The sequence below is a fragment of the Canis lupus genome, chromosome 3 (assembly GCF_048164855.1).
Source record: "Canis lupus baileyi chromosome 3, mCanLup2.hap1, whole genome shotgun sequence".
NCBI lineage: Eukaryota > Metazoa > Chordata > Mammalia > Carnivora > Canidae > Canis > Canis lupus.
In genome coordinates, this window is record NC_132840.1 from 39,104,958 (window position 1) to 39,118,281 (window position 13,324).

Here is a 13,324-nt window from a genome sequence, read left to right on the forward strand (position 1 = left end):
TTTTAACTGCTTGCCAGATTTTTTTTTTTTTTTTAAATCAAAGAGCCCATTACATTTTAAAATGTGACGTCTGGGGAAAAGGTCACCCTCAGTTTCTGGAAGCTGGACTTAAGATGTTAAAATAGGTCTTATAACCATCTTTTATTTTGACAGCAGTTGGTGGATTGGTCACAGACTTTGGAAGGACACCTGTATACATGCTACAAGTCCAGTGTCTTGGGGCAGACAGCAGGTCCATCACTGCGTGTTGAGAGATTTCTGCTTCTGTATCAGCGGGGACAGGAACCAACCTACGCACTCCCAAGAGTTCTGCCTCCCTTCTCTGTTGGAGCAGAGTCTCAAAGTCAGACTAGCCTGACATCAAGGTGTTGGGTGGAAATCAAAAACCCGGAAGGGAGGCCCTCACCCAGCATGAGAGAATAGAAGGCGAAGGATGGGTGAAGCCCTTCCTCCAGCCCCATATAGCCAGGTGCATACCATATGTTCTGTTTTGCCTGGAGACATCTCAGGAACTTCAGCCGGCACTGCGGTGCCAGAGGTTTTCTTTACATGCTTCCCTGGGCGGGAAAGAAAAAATGGAAGGGTTTAATTTGGTCTCTTTATTTTAGCACATACTCGTATACACTCAGGCAACGAGAATGTTGAGGCTCTGTTAACATGGTTGGCCCTGTGTTCGGTGATAGGGACACACTGGTAGAGAAAAACAGTCCTGGTACTGCCTTGATGGAGCTCACAAAGGGGAAGTAGATGCTAAATCACTCCTCAAATTGATTATTTGGTTACAAACTACCATAAGCACAGCCAAGGGAAATGTGAAAATCTTTACACTTATTTTGAGATGGGGGTGGGAGTGCTGGACGATCAGAGAAGGCTTCCTGGAGGAAGTGACACTTAAACTGGGGGCCTGAGTGATGAATAGGAGTTTCCAGGTAGAAGTGATACTGGTGGTGCCTCCTGCACCAGACTGTTCCAGATAAGCAGAGACAACAGCCTATAGAACCGCCTTGAATCCGGAGGGCTTTCACAGTGTGGAGTGTGGCAAGGGGCCTCTTTCCATAGCTTTGCCTCTTTACAGAGAAGTGGGAACATTTGCCTCTCTCTCCATCCAGGTGTGTGCCTGAAGGATCAGGTAAAAGCTTTGTCTTCCTCCTTCCTTGGTTCTTTCCGTGTTCACAGGTTATCCTGAACCCAGGGGAGTCTACTGTCTGGGTGCTACTTGCTCAGGCTGCTGCCTTCATGCATAGAAGACATTTCCTTAGGATCCAGGAAAAAGACACGCAGACTTTCTGCTCAGGTCCTCTTAGGCTTATTATGGGTATCATTCATTCATCATTAGCACCTCTGGTGCCTTACTCATTTATTTTACAAATCCATGCAATGGCCATCCAGTACAGATTTCTGGGAGCTTCAGCTCCCCTATTTAGCGCGTAATTCAAGTCTGCCAAAACAAATGCACACTGTTTCTGAGTTGTGACTCACTACTTTCAGCAATGATGGTTCAATCAATACGTTTTTTTAAAAGGGTGGAGAGTGGCAGTGTAACCTAATGGTGGAGAGTGGAGGCTCTGCAGCCAGATGCCCTGGGTTTGAGTCCTAGCTCCTTTTTCTATGAGCTGCATCACCTTGGGCAGGTTACTGGTCCTCTCTGTGTCTCACTCAGTGTCCACTTCTGTAAAAGGTGGCTAATGCTGCCCATAGATAATCGTGAGGATTAAAGGGGCTAGAAAATAAAGCAAATACCTAGAACATAGCAAATGCTCAATAACTGTTAACTAAGAGTGCCATCTATGTAAGGAGGTTCATGTAAGTCAACTTATATATCGGATTAAAAAGCCTTTTGTTGCACTTTGAATATTACACCTATGAATTGTTATGAATCCTCTCCCTCAGTTTCTTGGTGAAGACAATGTGACTTAAAAATATCTGAAGCCGGGATCCCTGGGTGGCGCAGCGGTTTGGCGCCTGCCTTTGGCCCAGGGCGCAATCCTGGAGACCCGGGATCGAATCCCACGTCGGGCTCCCGGTGCATGGAGCCTGCTTCTCCCTCTGCCTGTGTCTCTGCCTCTCTCTCTCTCTCTCTCTATGTGACTATCATAAATAAATAAAAAATTAAAAAAAAATATCTGAAGCCCCAGCACCCAGCATTAGAATAAGTACTCAGTACATACTTTATAGATTAAGTGAATGACCATGTGAATGGGTGATTTGGGGTTTAGAAATTAAAGCCGCTGCATATATAGTTCTATTTATCCCAATTCCTTTTCAGGCCCTACAGGAGAAATTTTTCTTCACATTTCTTTATCATCTGATCCTTAACCCAGATGCTGTATAGAGCAAAACTTAATAGATGCTTAATTAGAATCATGATAGCCAGTTGAGGCAGCCCCTTCAGGGCAGATCTGTTTTAATTGCTGAAAATTTGTCACGGGAACCCATCATCACCCCTGGCACCTGTTTATTTCACCCAGTATGTGAAAGAAAAGCTTTCTGGTTACTGTAGGTGAAAAAAGATTCCAGTTACTCTGAATTATCAAGTTTGAGATTTAAAAGGATTCTAGAAACAGTATTTAGCATATAAAATAATCTTTGGTTTATTCAGACCTGAATGCTAATCCTGATTCTTCCCTTTACCAGCTGCAAGCTTTTAGATCCTAATTTCATCAGTTGTGAAAAGGGAATGATACCAGCAGTTTGCAGGAAGATTGTGGAGATTAAAAAAAAGTTACTCACAGAAAATACTTAATACAGGGAAGATGCTCAGTGCAAGGGATGATCATCTGTTATTGTGTTAACCCTATTATATGATCTTCAACAAAGATTATTATAGGATCTTCAACATTAATTATTATGTGCCAGGTATTTTTCTGAGCACTGCTCATGTACATTGTCCCTTTTAGCATAAGATCTAGAACCTAGTCTTTGCCCCAGGCCAGTTTCTCTCTGGTGTCTGCACCTCTCAAAGTTCCATTAGGAGAAAATACATACTAGTCTCCCCGGTCTCTCTTAAGCTCCCCTTTCTCCTAATACCTATCAGCATATAAAAAGGTAATGGTTTGCACGTGTAAAAATGGTTTGAGAAACCCGAGGCTGGGTGGATTTTTTTTCTTTCTAACACAGCAGGAAAGATAAATAATAACCATCTGTCTAGTCTGCCAGTTGATGATTTGTACGGGAGGAAATAAGCCAAGCTGGCTTCTAGAGGTTTCCAGGTGTTGGAAGGGCCAGGTTTTACAGGACTTCCAGTGAATTCTGATAGTCACGCAGCCAGTGCTCCCATCCCCCCCGCACTAATGACTTGAAATCAGTGGTCTTCAGGGCTGCCAGCTAACATGCTCCCACCTGGGGAGCTTTAAAAATTACCAGTGCTTGGGCGGCACACCAGACCAATTAAATTAGAATCTCCGGGGGTGAGAACCCAGCTCTGGACAGGCTAAGGAATTCCCTAGGTAATTCTAAAGTGAAGCCACAGGAGAAAACAACAGATTTAAATAAAGACTTCTGGCTTCATTGGACCTAGTGAATGAAACTTTTACGAGAAGGAAACACAAATAAATATACTTTAAATATCTACATATGCCAGACATCTCTCACAGGTTTTCTTATTTACTCTGAAGAATAACCCTGTGAGGTAGAAATTATCTCCATTTTACAAATGAGGGGACGGAGGCAATACCAGGTTCAGTTTCTTGCTTAAGACAACCGAGGTAGGGTTAGGGCTGGGATTCTAATCCATTCACTCGTTCAACAAACATCCATTAAATGCTAACTGTGATACCATGACGAACAAGACAGAATCATCCCAGGGAGTGCACATTCCAGTGGTGAGGGCAAACAGATCTGTAAAATGACATCAAGTAGCCATAAGTGCTAGAAACGCAGCTAAGGCCAATTATTGGGGGCGGGGGGGCGGTTGGAAGTCTTGGCAGTTGCTATTTTAGGAAAGGGATTCACCAAAAGCCTCTCCAAGTGACATTAAATCAAAGAAACAAGGGAGAAAGACACGCAAATGTCTGCAGAAGGAGCATCTCAGGAAAAAGTTATCATAAACGCAAAGGTCATAAGGGAGGGAGGAGTGTTTGGTGCATTCAGGAAATAGCTGAGAGAAAAGACCAGCTGAAGCCAGATGAAAAGGGAAGAAAAGTGGGTTAAGTATTCACAGAACTGAAGAGCCTCATGGGCCATTCATGTGAGTGGAATTGTGTTTTGTTTTGTTTGCTTCCATCATTCATTTCTTCTATGGTGATTGTTCTCTTCATTAGCTCCCTCTAACGATAGCAACTATATTTTGCTTTGTGGGGACCACTCCTCCTCCATCCTAGTGCTGTGGTTTGGGAAGAATGATCCTCCAGTTCCAATTCCAAGCTTGGTCTCTGATTTTTTTTTTTTTTAATTCATTTATGATAGTCACACAGAGAGAGAGAGAGAGGCAGAGACACAGGCAGAGGGAGAAGCAGGCTCCAGTCACCGGGAGTCCAACGTGGGACTCGATCCCGGGTCTCCAGGATCCCGCCCTGGGCCAAAGGCAGGTGCTAAACCGCTGTGCCACCCAGGGATCCCTTGGTCTCTGATTAGTTGAAGATAGTCATGGTATCCTAATCACAGTCTTGGTTCAAAGGTAGACATAAAACTCAATCTAATCTAAGTCTCTGAGACTAGAGGAGACATCTGCTACAGTTTCTCAACTTGTAAAATTCTCTCCTTCTGGGAAGAACTGGCCAAAAGAGAGAGAGCTGTGAAGATATGATGACCTTGGCTGCCATAGCTATTTTGTTATTGAAGAAGTGTCTGGAGTAGTTGAGGTACCACCAAGTAGAGCCTGAAGATCATGCCAGCACGATATACAGTAGAGCAGAGAGCCAGAAAGAAACCAGGTCCTGGATTTTGATATTTTAATGACTACAGCAAATCAGCCTATAGTTCTTGCTGCTGCCAGAGTTTTCACTTACATAAGCCTATAAAGAGTCTAAACCAACTGCGTTGGCTTTTCTGTTCCTCCAATACAAATAGTTCTAAGTAGGAATTACTATGGATTTTTTTTTTTCTTAATAAAAGAGAGGTTGAACTCTTAGTCATTTTTCTGTGTTATCTTGAGTGATAGATCTTCAAGAGTGTTTGCGGGGATCAATGAGCCTCCGAGGCTACCATCATTCTCTCCAATCTCCCCCCATTAACAGCCTTGCTATAGCCCTGCTCTGTGCTTCCTGCTTTTTCCTCCTATTCCTCACTCACAGGCTCCATAGTGAAGAGATTCAAAGTTGGAGCCTTACTTCATTTTTGCGAAATACTATTTTAGACCTCAGACCATAGCATGTTTGGAGGGGTGTAAGCTCTTTTGTATTTGGCTTCAGGGGGATTCACAGGACTTCCTGGATCTGTGGCTTGAGGTCTTCTATCACTTTTGGAAATTTCTCGGTCATAATTGCTTCAGATATTGCTTCAGCTCTATTCTCTTCCTCCTATCTTTCTATGACTTCATTATATGTATACTGGATATTCTTGCCACTTCCTATATGTCTCATACACTTTTTTGGTATGTTCTATCCTCATTGCTCCTTCATGCTTCAGTCTGGATGTTTCCTGCTGAACTATATTCCAGTTCCAATTCTCTCTTCAACTATACTCAACCTCTTTCCTATTCAACTCACTTGGTGAGTTTTTAAAATTTAGTTTTTATATTTTTCAGTTCTAGATACTCTATATATATTCAAATTACTTGCCGAAATTCTCCATCTTATCCATTTTCTTAAATGTATTAGTTACAGTTATTTCAAAATCCATGTCCTGTTTTGTATCATTCCTGATTATTTGTAATAGAATGCTGGACATTTTATATGAATAATTCTAGAGATTTTTATATGATAACTTCTTCCAGAGGGTTTTTTTCTCCTTTCTTTCTGGTATTCAAATTCCAAATAATAGCTTTCAAAGAGATACTGTTTTGTATTTTAACTACTCTTCTAGTTGATCTTGCCAAGAGGTCTGATTGCTGTAAACTAGTCCATCTAGGGCTTAGCCTAAATCACAGATATTATTTATGTGATTATCATGTACATTAAAAAACAAGTTCATAGGATTCTTGTGAGTCCAAGTGAAATAAAATTTGTGATATATAAAAATGAGTCACTTTGATAGGCTACTATAGAATCTTTGAGTGAAAACAAGCCCCAAGAATGAGAAAATTCACAATTCTTCACACCCAAAAATGAGTAGCTGCCTTAGTATCTTATAATATACCTTCTTTCCTTTCATAACACTCACCTGTGGAGCTAAAAAACAGGCAAATAAAATGCCTCCCTTAGTGCCAAAGAGCACTTAATTATCATAGCTCCAGCAATACAGAAATGGGAAGAGATTAAGGCATTAACTTTCTCAGTAAGCAGTAGGTCATCACAACAACAATCAACAATGGTATCGCTAAAGTCCTGTTGCTCTGTAGGGTGCCAAATAGCCTTAAAAAATTTGTCTGTCAGACTTCTAATCACCTTATCAGAGCAATAGGGAAGATATTTTTTATTTCATATTTTCAGTTCATTTTAGAGATGAAAAAAATGAGTCCAATAGAAGAAAAATAAATGTTCCAATATAAGGTGGCTATTTGGTTGCAAAAGTGAGACTTTGACCCTTCTTTTTATACACTTTTCCATGTAAACCATTATGGATTGCATTCTGTCCCCCTCAAATTCATATTTCAGACTTTAACCCCTAGTACCTCAGAATGTGACTGTATTTGGAGACAGTCCATTTAAAGAGGTGATTCAGTTCAGTTGAGCTCATTAAAATGAAGATACCAATCTGACTGGTGTTTTTATAAAACCAAAAATTTGGACACACAAAGAGACACCAGAGATGTACAATGCATTGAGAAAAGACCATGTGAGGACACAGTGAGAAAGAAGCCATCTGCAAGCCAAGGAGAGAAGCCTCAGAAGAAACCAAATGTGCTTACACTAGGACTTTGAACTTGCAGTCTCCAGAACTGTGAGAAAATAAACATCTGTTGTTTATGCCTTTCTAACAAACTAATGCATTGAATGACTTGGCTTATATTAGAGAGAGAAGGAGAAAGTATTTGATTCATACATTTGTTCTTACCACCTTTTGATATACTTGTCTTTTCAACAAAACTGAGTTCTCTGAAGTTACAGATGACAGCATGAAAGATGAACCCTCAGTCGATGTGACTCTTGATCTTCTAGCACATCTCTTCTATCTCTTTTCTGTAACGTTGGGCTGGGGATCTACTACTATATTTCCCAGATACCCTGGCTCACTGGCTTCAGGCTAGATTCCAACAATGGGAGACAGTTGGAGGGGGATTAGACTGTGAGGAGAGTAAAAGTACTCTCTTCTTATTTTTGGAGTTTGTTAGTATTTGTTCAGCATCATGGGAGAGCTATTGCTGTTGCTACAGCCTTTGGTAAACTTTGAGCTGTCAAGAGAAGCATCCTGGACCTCACTCTTAGGTCTGAATGAGACTCCTTAAGTGTTTTTCAACATTTTTAGCATTGGTCATATGTGAAAATCCAAAATTTAGACACAGGACATCCCATTCAGTAGGCCCATCATTGACCACATGGTGCTTTGTTAGAAATCCAAGCACCAGCCCCATTTGTAAAGGTCGGAGTTTCAAACTATGTGGTGTTCCAAGGATCAGCTGCATGGCACCTCCTTCAAAATTCTTTCTCTAGCTGCTTGCCATATTCTTGGAGGTCCTAGAATCAGCTATGCAGTAGCACTGGCCAAGATTCTGCTAATAGTACACTTTTCCCAATGTTTCTTTAACCCCAAGAATGAGAGCTGCTTTCTACAAACTACTAATCTCTGGGTTGCCTCAACTCTCATGGGTTGAATTGCGCCTTCTGACACAGCTACCACTGGTACCTGTTAATGTGACCTTATTTGGAAACAGGATCTTTTCATATGTAATCAAGTTACCATGATATCATTCTGGATTAGGGAGAGTCCTAAATCCAATGAATAGTGGTGTCTTTATATGAAAAAGAAGATACAGAGAAGACACAGAAGAAACAGAGAGGGAAGAAGACCATGTGAAGACAGGGGCGGACAGTTGATTTAAGCAACCACAAGCCAAGGAATGCCTGGGAGCCATCAGAAGCTGGAAAAGATAAAGAAGAGCTCTTTCTTAAAGCCTTCAAAGGGAGCATGGCTCTTCTGACACCTGGGTTTCAGACTTCTAGTCTCCAGAACTGTGAGAGAATAGATTTCTGTTATTTTAAGCCACATAGTCTGTGGTACTTTGTAATGGCAGCCCTAAGGAAATGAATCCACACACCATCCTCTTTTTTGCTCTTTCAAACTAATGTTTGTGCAACCAGTCCTCCAATCCTCTGTTATAAATTCCCTGTTTGAAATATCCAGCAGGGTTTCTGTTCTTCTGCTGGAATGCAAGCTGAGATACCATCCCTCCCCTCAAACTTTTGGTACCTTGTATTTTGATCCAAAAGGTAATCAGCAAATAGTTGATGGATGTAGTAAATAGAGAAATTGCAACAGCAGATTAATATCAATGCATATTTTTTCACCTGTCATATTTAAAACTTGCTAATTGCTAAATATTTTGCCCAAATTTATCTTTACAATTTCACTTAATATGTTTTGGAAATTTTCCTGTATCAAGGCCAGCCATGTTACTTTACAGCTGCATAATTTTATCAATTGGATATACCATAATTTAATTAAATTACCCCTAAAGGATTTCTCATTGTTTCTATTCCTTTTTTTTCTTTTTAAGATTTTATTTATTTATTCATGAGAGACACACACAGAGAGAGAGGTAGAGACACAGGCAGAGGGAGAAGGAGGCTCCATGCAGGGAACCCAATGCAGGACTTGATTCCGGAACTTCAGGATCACACTCTGAGACGAAGGCAGGCACACAACCACTGAGCCACCCAGGAATCCCTCATTGTTTTTATTCTTATTTTTAATTTTTAAAACATTTTAATTTCCATTTTATAATCATTTACCAAAAAATGCTTCACTAAACTGTATTTTATTTCTAATTTTTTTAATTTTAAAAATTTAAAAATTAATTAGTATCTATATGTATGTATGTATGTATGTATGTATGTATGTATGTATTTTGTGAGACGCCAGTAGGATAAGTACCTAGCTGTGGGATTCCTAGATTTAAGGAACTATGCAACTGAAATTCTAGTAATGTGCACTTCTTCTATAAGCGCTGCATTCATCTGAAAGGGCTCTCACTGGAGAATGCTTCATGATATAACACAACTTGGAGAATCATGCCTTTTATGATTTAACTGGCCTAAAACAATAGCCAGTAAGGCAATTCTGATTCTTCTTATTTTTCTGCACTGCTGAGCCATTTACATTTCTGAGAGCAATGAGATGAAACCCAACAAGCAGGGACACCTGGGTGGTTCAGTGGTTAAGCATCTGCCTTCAGCCCAGGGCATAATCCTGGAGACCTGGGATCGGGTCCCACATTGGGCAGGGAGCCTGCTTCTCCCTCTGCCTGTGTCTCTGCTTCTCTTTCAATTTGTGTCTCTCATGAATAAATAAATAAATAAAATCTTGAAAGAGAAAGAAAGAAAGAAAGAAAGAAAGAAAGAAAGAAAGAAAGAAAAGAAAGAAGAAAGAGAAAGAAAGAAAAGAAAGAAGAAAGAGAAAGAAAGAAAGAAAGAAAGAAAGAAAGAAAGAAAGAAAGAAAGAAAGAAAGAAAGAAGAAAGGAGAAAGAAAGAAACCCAACAAGCAAACCACTGGAGCAAAGCAACAGAATCAACAGTAGCTCTGAGAAATGGGAGGCCTCTCAAGGAACAAAATCGCCAAACTTACCTGCAGGCAAATCATGTGACAAATCAGAGAAAGCTTTGCTCAACAACTCAACGAAGTTCTGCCATCTGTGCAAGAAAAGGAAACAAGTACTGGTTATCAACGTAGAAAGCCCTGGAAGAATGTGCAGTAGAGGTCAGTTTATATTGATATATTGATAGTGATATTGAAGGCGATTTTTTTTTAAGACTTTATTTATTCATGAGAGAGAGAAAGAGAGAGAGACACACACACAGGCAGAGGGAGAAGCAGGTTCCATGCAGGGAGCCCAATGCATGACTGGATCCCGGATCCCAGGGTCACGACCTGAGCCAAGGGCAGGCGCCCAACCGCTGAGCCACCCGGGCATCCCTGAAGGAGCTTTTTGATACCTGTATCATTCAGGGTATTAACTCAGGAAACAGAAATTACTATAGGTGTCTTTACTAGAAAGAGCTTTAATATAGGAAATTAGGTGCCTAAAAAATTATTGCAGGGGTTAGTAGAATGGAGGTTGGCATCTGACACTCGTTCAGGATCAGGCTTCACCAGTTCTGGAGACCAGTGAACTGCAGGAAATTCTGACTGATGTCTCAGTTGCCCTTGACTATGAGGTTGGTGACCAGGCCATACAAATTGCATTTTGGCCACTGCAAGAACTGATGCCTGCCAGGGTCTGGAGTGGCTACTACTTCAGGAAAATAAATACTTAAAATATCCCTGTCCCCACCTCTACCCCTTCTGCCTTTCAAATCTCACGCAATTGCATCTCACTGATGGAGCTTAAATCAATTCCAGAACCTTGGTGTCAAGGGAGTTAGAAATGTTCTTTTGTAGCCTTCCCAAGAATGGGAAGTATTGCAATACAGGAAAAAACAGGAGAGGATAGAAATGGGTTCTGAGTGCCAACAGACAATATTTAGCGAAATCCCCAAGCAGCAACCACATTAAGCAATTATGTGCATGGGACAATCAGGGAATCATTGAAGGCTTACAAGTAGTTTAGGAACATTTTGGCAGTGAAAATCACCTGTATTTGCTTGCCTAGCATCTATCCTCCATTTATATACAAATATGTTCTTCTCTGGGATGATGGACTACAATCAATGTCCCATAACCTACCCTGGCCAATGTTTTGACTCACCTTGCCTAAATAATCTCTATTACATTTATTACATAACTCATCCATCCTTCTTTTCCTCCTTCTCTCCCATTCCCTGTGTCTCTCATTAGTTTTTGGTTCAGGTTTTCTTTTTTCCCCCAGTTTGGTGTCTTACTTCATATCTTTTCAAAATATTTCTTTCTGCTTATGTTAACAAAAGGCAGTTTCGGTTGCTAGCAACTGGACTGCAACTGATAAGAATTTTTATCTCCTTCTTGCCCATCAGAAGTCAAGCAAATATGAAGGCCAAATTGTGAGCTACAGAAGCCCTGAATTTTCTGAAAGAGTCTAATGTCATGTGACCTTACTCTCTTTAAATAAAAATGATTCATTGTTTTGCTTATACTGCATAAAACTTTTCCTATACATGACATCACAAGTCAGAAAAGATCTTTGGTTGGTATGGAAATATGGCCTCTGGAGCTTCATGTCAGTTTGGGTACAAGAAAAGATAAGATGTGGGTATGCAGAATCACATGCCAGGTGAGCTGATGACAATGTCACCTGCTGAAGGGCTACACAAAAGAAAGTTGGAAAAACAGCAATGTCGAGAAATACCAATATTCATGCAAAGGTTCGATATTAGCACAGATCTGAAAGTGAACTAGAGTGGAAGCATCTCCTGTCATCTATGCTTGCTGCAATCTGTCCTCTTAGGAGGACCAGCCTTAACTCCTGCCATCTTCTGACCCTGAGAAAAACAGCCCCAACAACACGACAACAAAAATCTAGATCCTTTGATGTTTCCATATTACATAACACTTATTTTTCAGAGCTGTTAGAAGTTATCAAATATGAGGTAAGGCATCTGGACAAGCGGTAGCAGAAGCCCTTCTTCCCCTTCTTGCATGGTGCCAATAGGAGGAGGGGGAGACTGTGGGAAAATCTTGTTAAGTATTGAGCCTGGACACTGCCTGTTTTAAATGGTGTATAGAACTTATGCAGCCAATGAAATCCTTGAGATCCTTCTAATTAATTTTTCTTTCTTCCATATTCTTTACATTACCCTAGGACCTGCAAAGAGCCATTGACAATTTAAATGTGAGAATGAGTTCCAGTTACCGTAACAGGTACTGTAATTCTATTCACAGTAGCAAGTGCCAAATTCCCAATGTAGAGTTAGAGAGTTCGGGAGGACAAGCTCTGTGGGCCTGATTTAAGATTCAGGCAGATCTGAGTTCAAATTCTAACTTGCACAGATTATTAAGTTAAAATGGCCTTTAGTAAGTGTTCTGAGTACTTCATGTGTATCACTATCTCATTTCATTTAGATAATCATCCTATGAACTGCACAAATGAGTTGCCTAAGGACACACTGATCAATGGGGTTGCCTGAATTTAAACTCTAGCTGTTTGACTCCAAATCCTATACATTTAACTATTGTACTATATGGCCTTACATGTGAATGTAATATTATTTGGTTTCAGCTACATTTTTTCTCATGAACACAGCTCCAGTGTCTTCTGATATTTATTATTGCAGAAGTTTGAGGTCAGTCTGATTTAGGTTCACTTAAAATTAAATTTTTCCTTCCTTTGCTTTGGTTTAGTTTTATTTTGGTTTTGGCATGCATCCTTAAGTAATTCTCTTTGTCTCTGTAAACATAAAACTTTCATCAGGATAGACATGGATACGTTTTTTTCTTAAATTAGCTTAGTCATACTGAATCCTCTCGATCTGTACACCGAGGGTTTTTTCTTTTTTTCCATCTCTGCAAAGTTTTTTCAGTTGTGGCTTTTGTTGTTTGTTCTTATTCCATTTTTCTAGTTTCTTCTTCCACAATGTCAAGGCCTCTTAGGTTCAATTTCTATTCTTACCCTTCTATATCTATGATCTGTCTCATTTTTTTCTGTTTTTTCTTTTCTAGATTTTGTGGAAACCTCTCAAGTTTGACATTATGTATTAGATTTTCTCTAGTATTACTTTTACTTTTTATTGATTCCTGGTTCCCTCTTTTATTTTTTTAAACAATATTTTATTGGGAGGTACCTGGGTGGCTCAATTGGTTAAGCGTTCAACCCTTGGTTTCAGCTCAGGTCACAATCTCTGGGTTGTGGGATCAAGCCCCATGTTGGGCTCTGCGCTTAGCATGGAGTTCTGGTTAAGATTCTCTCTCCCTCTTCCTATGCCCATCACCAACACTCATTCACTGAGTGAATATTAATTAATTAATATTTGACTGGAACACAGCCACAGCCATCTATTATGTGTTGTTTGTGGCTGCTCTCGGGCTACAGTGACATAGTTGAGTAGTGGAAACAGACTGTAGACCTACAAAGCCTAAAACATTTACTATCAGGCCCTTTATAGAAAAAGTTTGTTGACCTAAAAATGTAATACAAATATCTCAATATCATCAAATATC

At 40.2% G+C, this 13,324-nt stretch overlaps 1 protein-coding gene across 11 annotated transcripts in view; it reads right to left on the reverse strand.

Annotated features, from left to right (window-relative positions):
* The window catches only part of C3H1orf87 (chromosome 3 C1orf87 homolog), a 78,391-nt gene that overhangs the window by 9,438 nt on the left and 55,629 nt on the right, over window positions 1–13,324 (reverse strand). For 9 of the 11 annotated variants that reach the window (XM_072820475.1, XM_072820482.1, XM_072820472.1 and 6 more), the window contains exons 9-10: window positions 9,821–9,885; window positions 478–557 (exon numbers count right to left, since the gene is read on the reverse strand). In XM_072820475.1, the coding sequence (XP_072676576.1) occupies window positions 478–557; window positions 9,821–9,885 (145 nt within the window). Of the gene's footprint in view, window positions 1–73; window positions 323–477; window positions 558–9,820; window positions 9,886–13,324 lie in introns of those variants that run through there. The other 2 variants (XM_072820479.1, XM_072820481.1) reach the window with 2 other exon arrangements.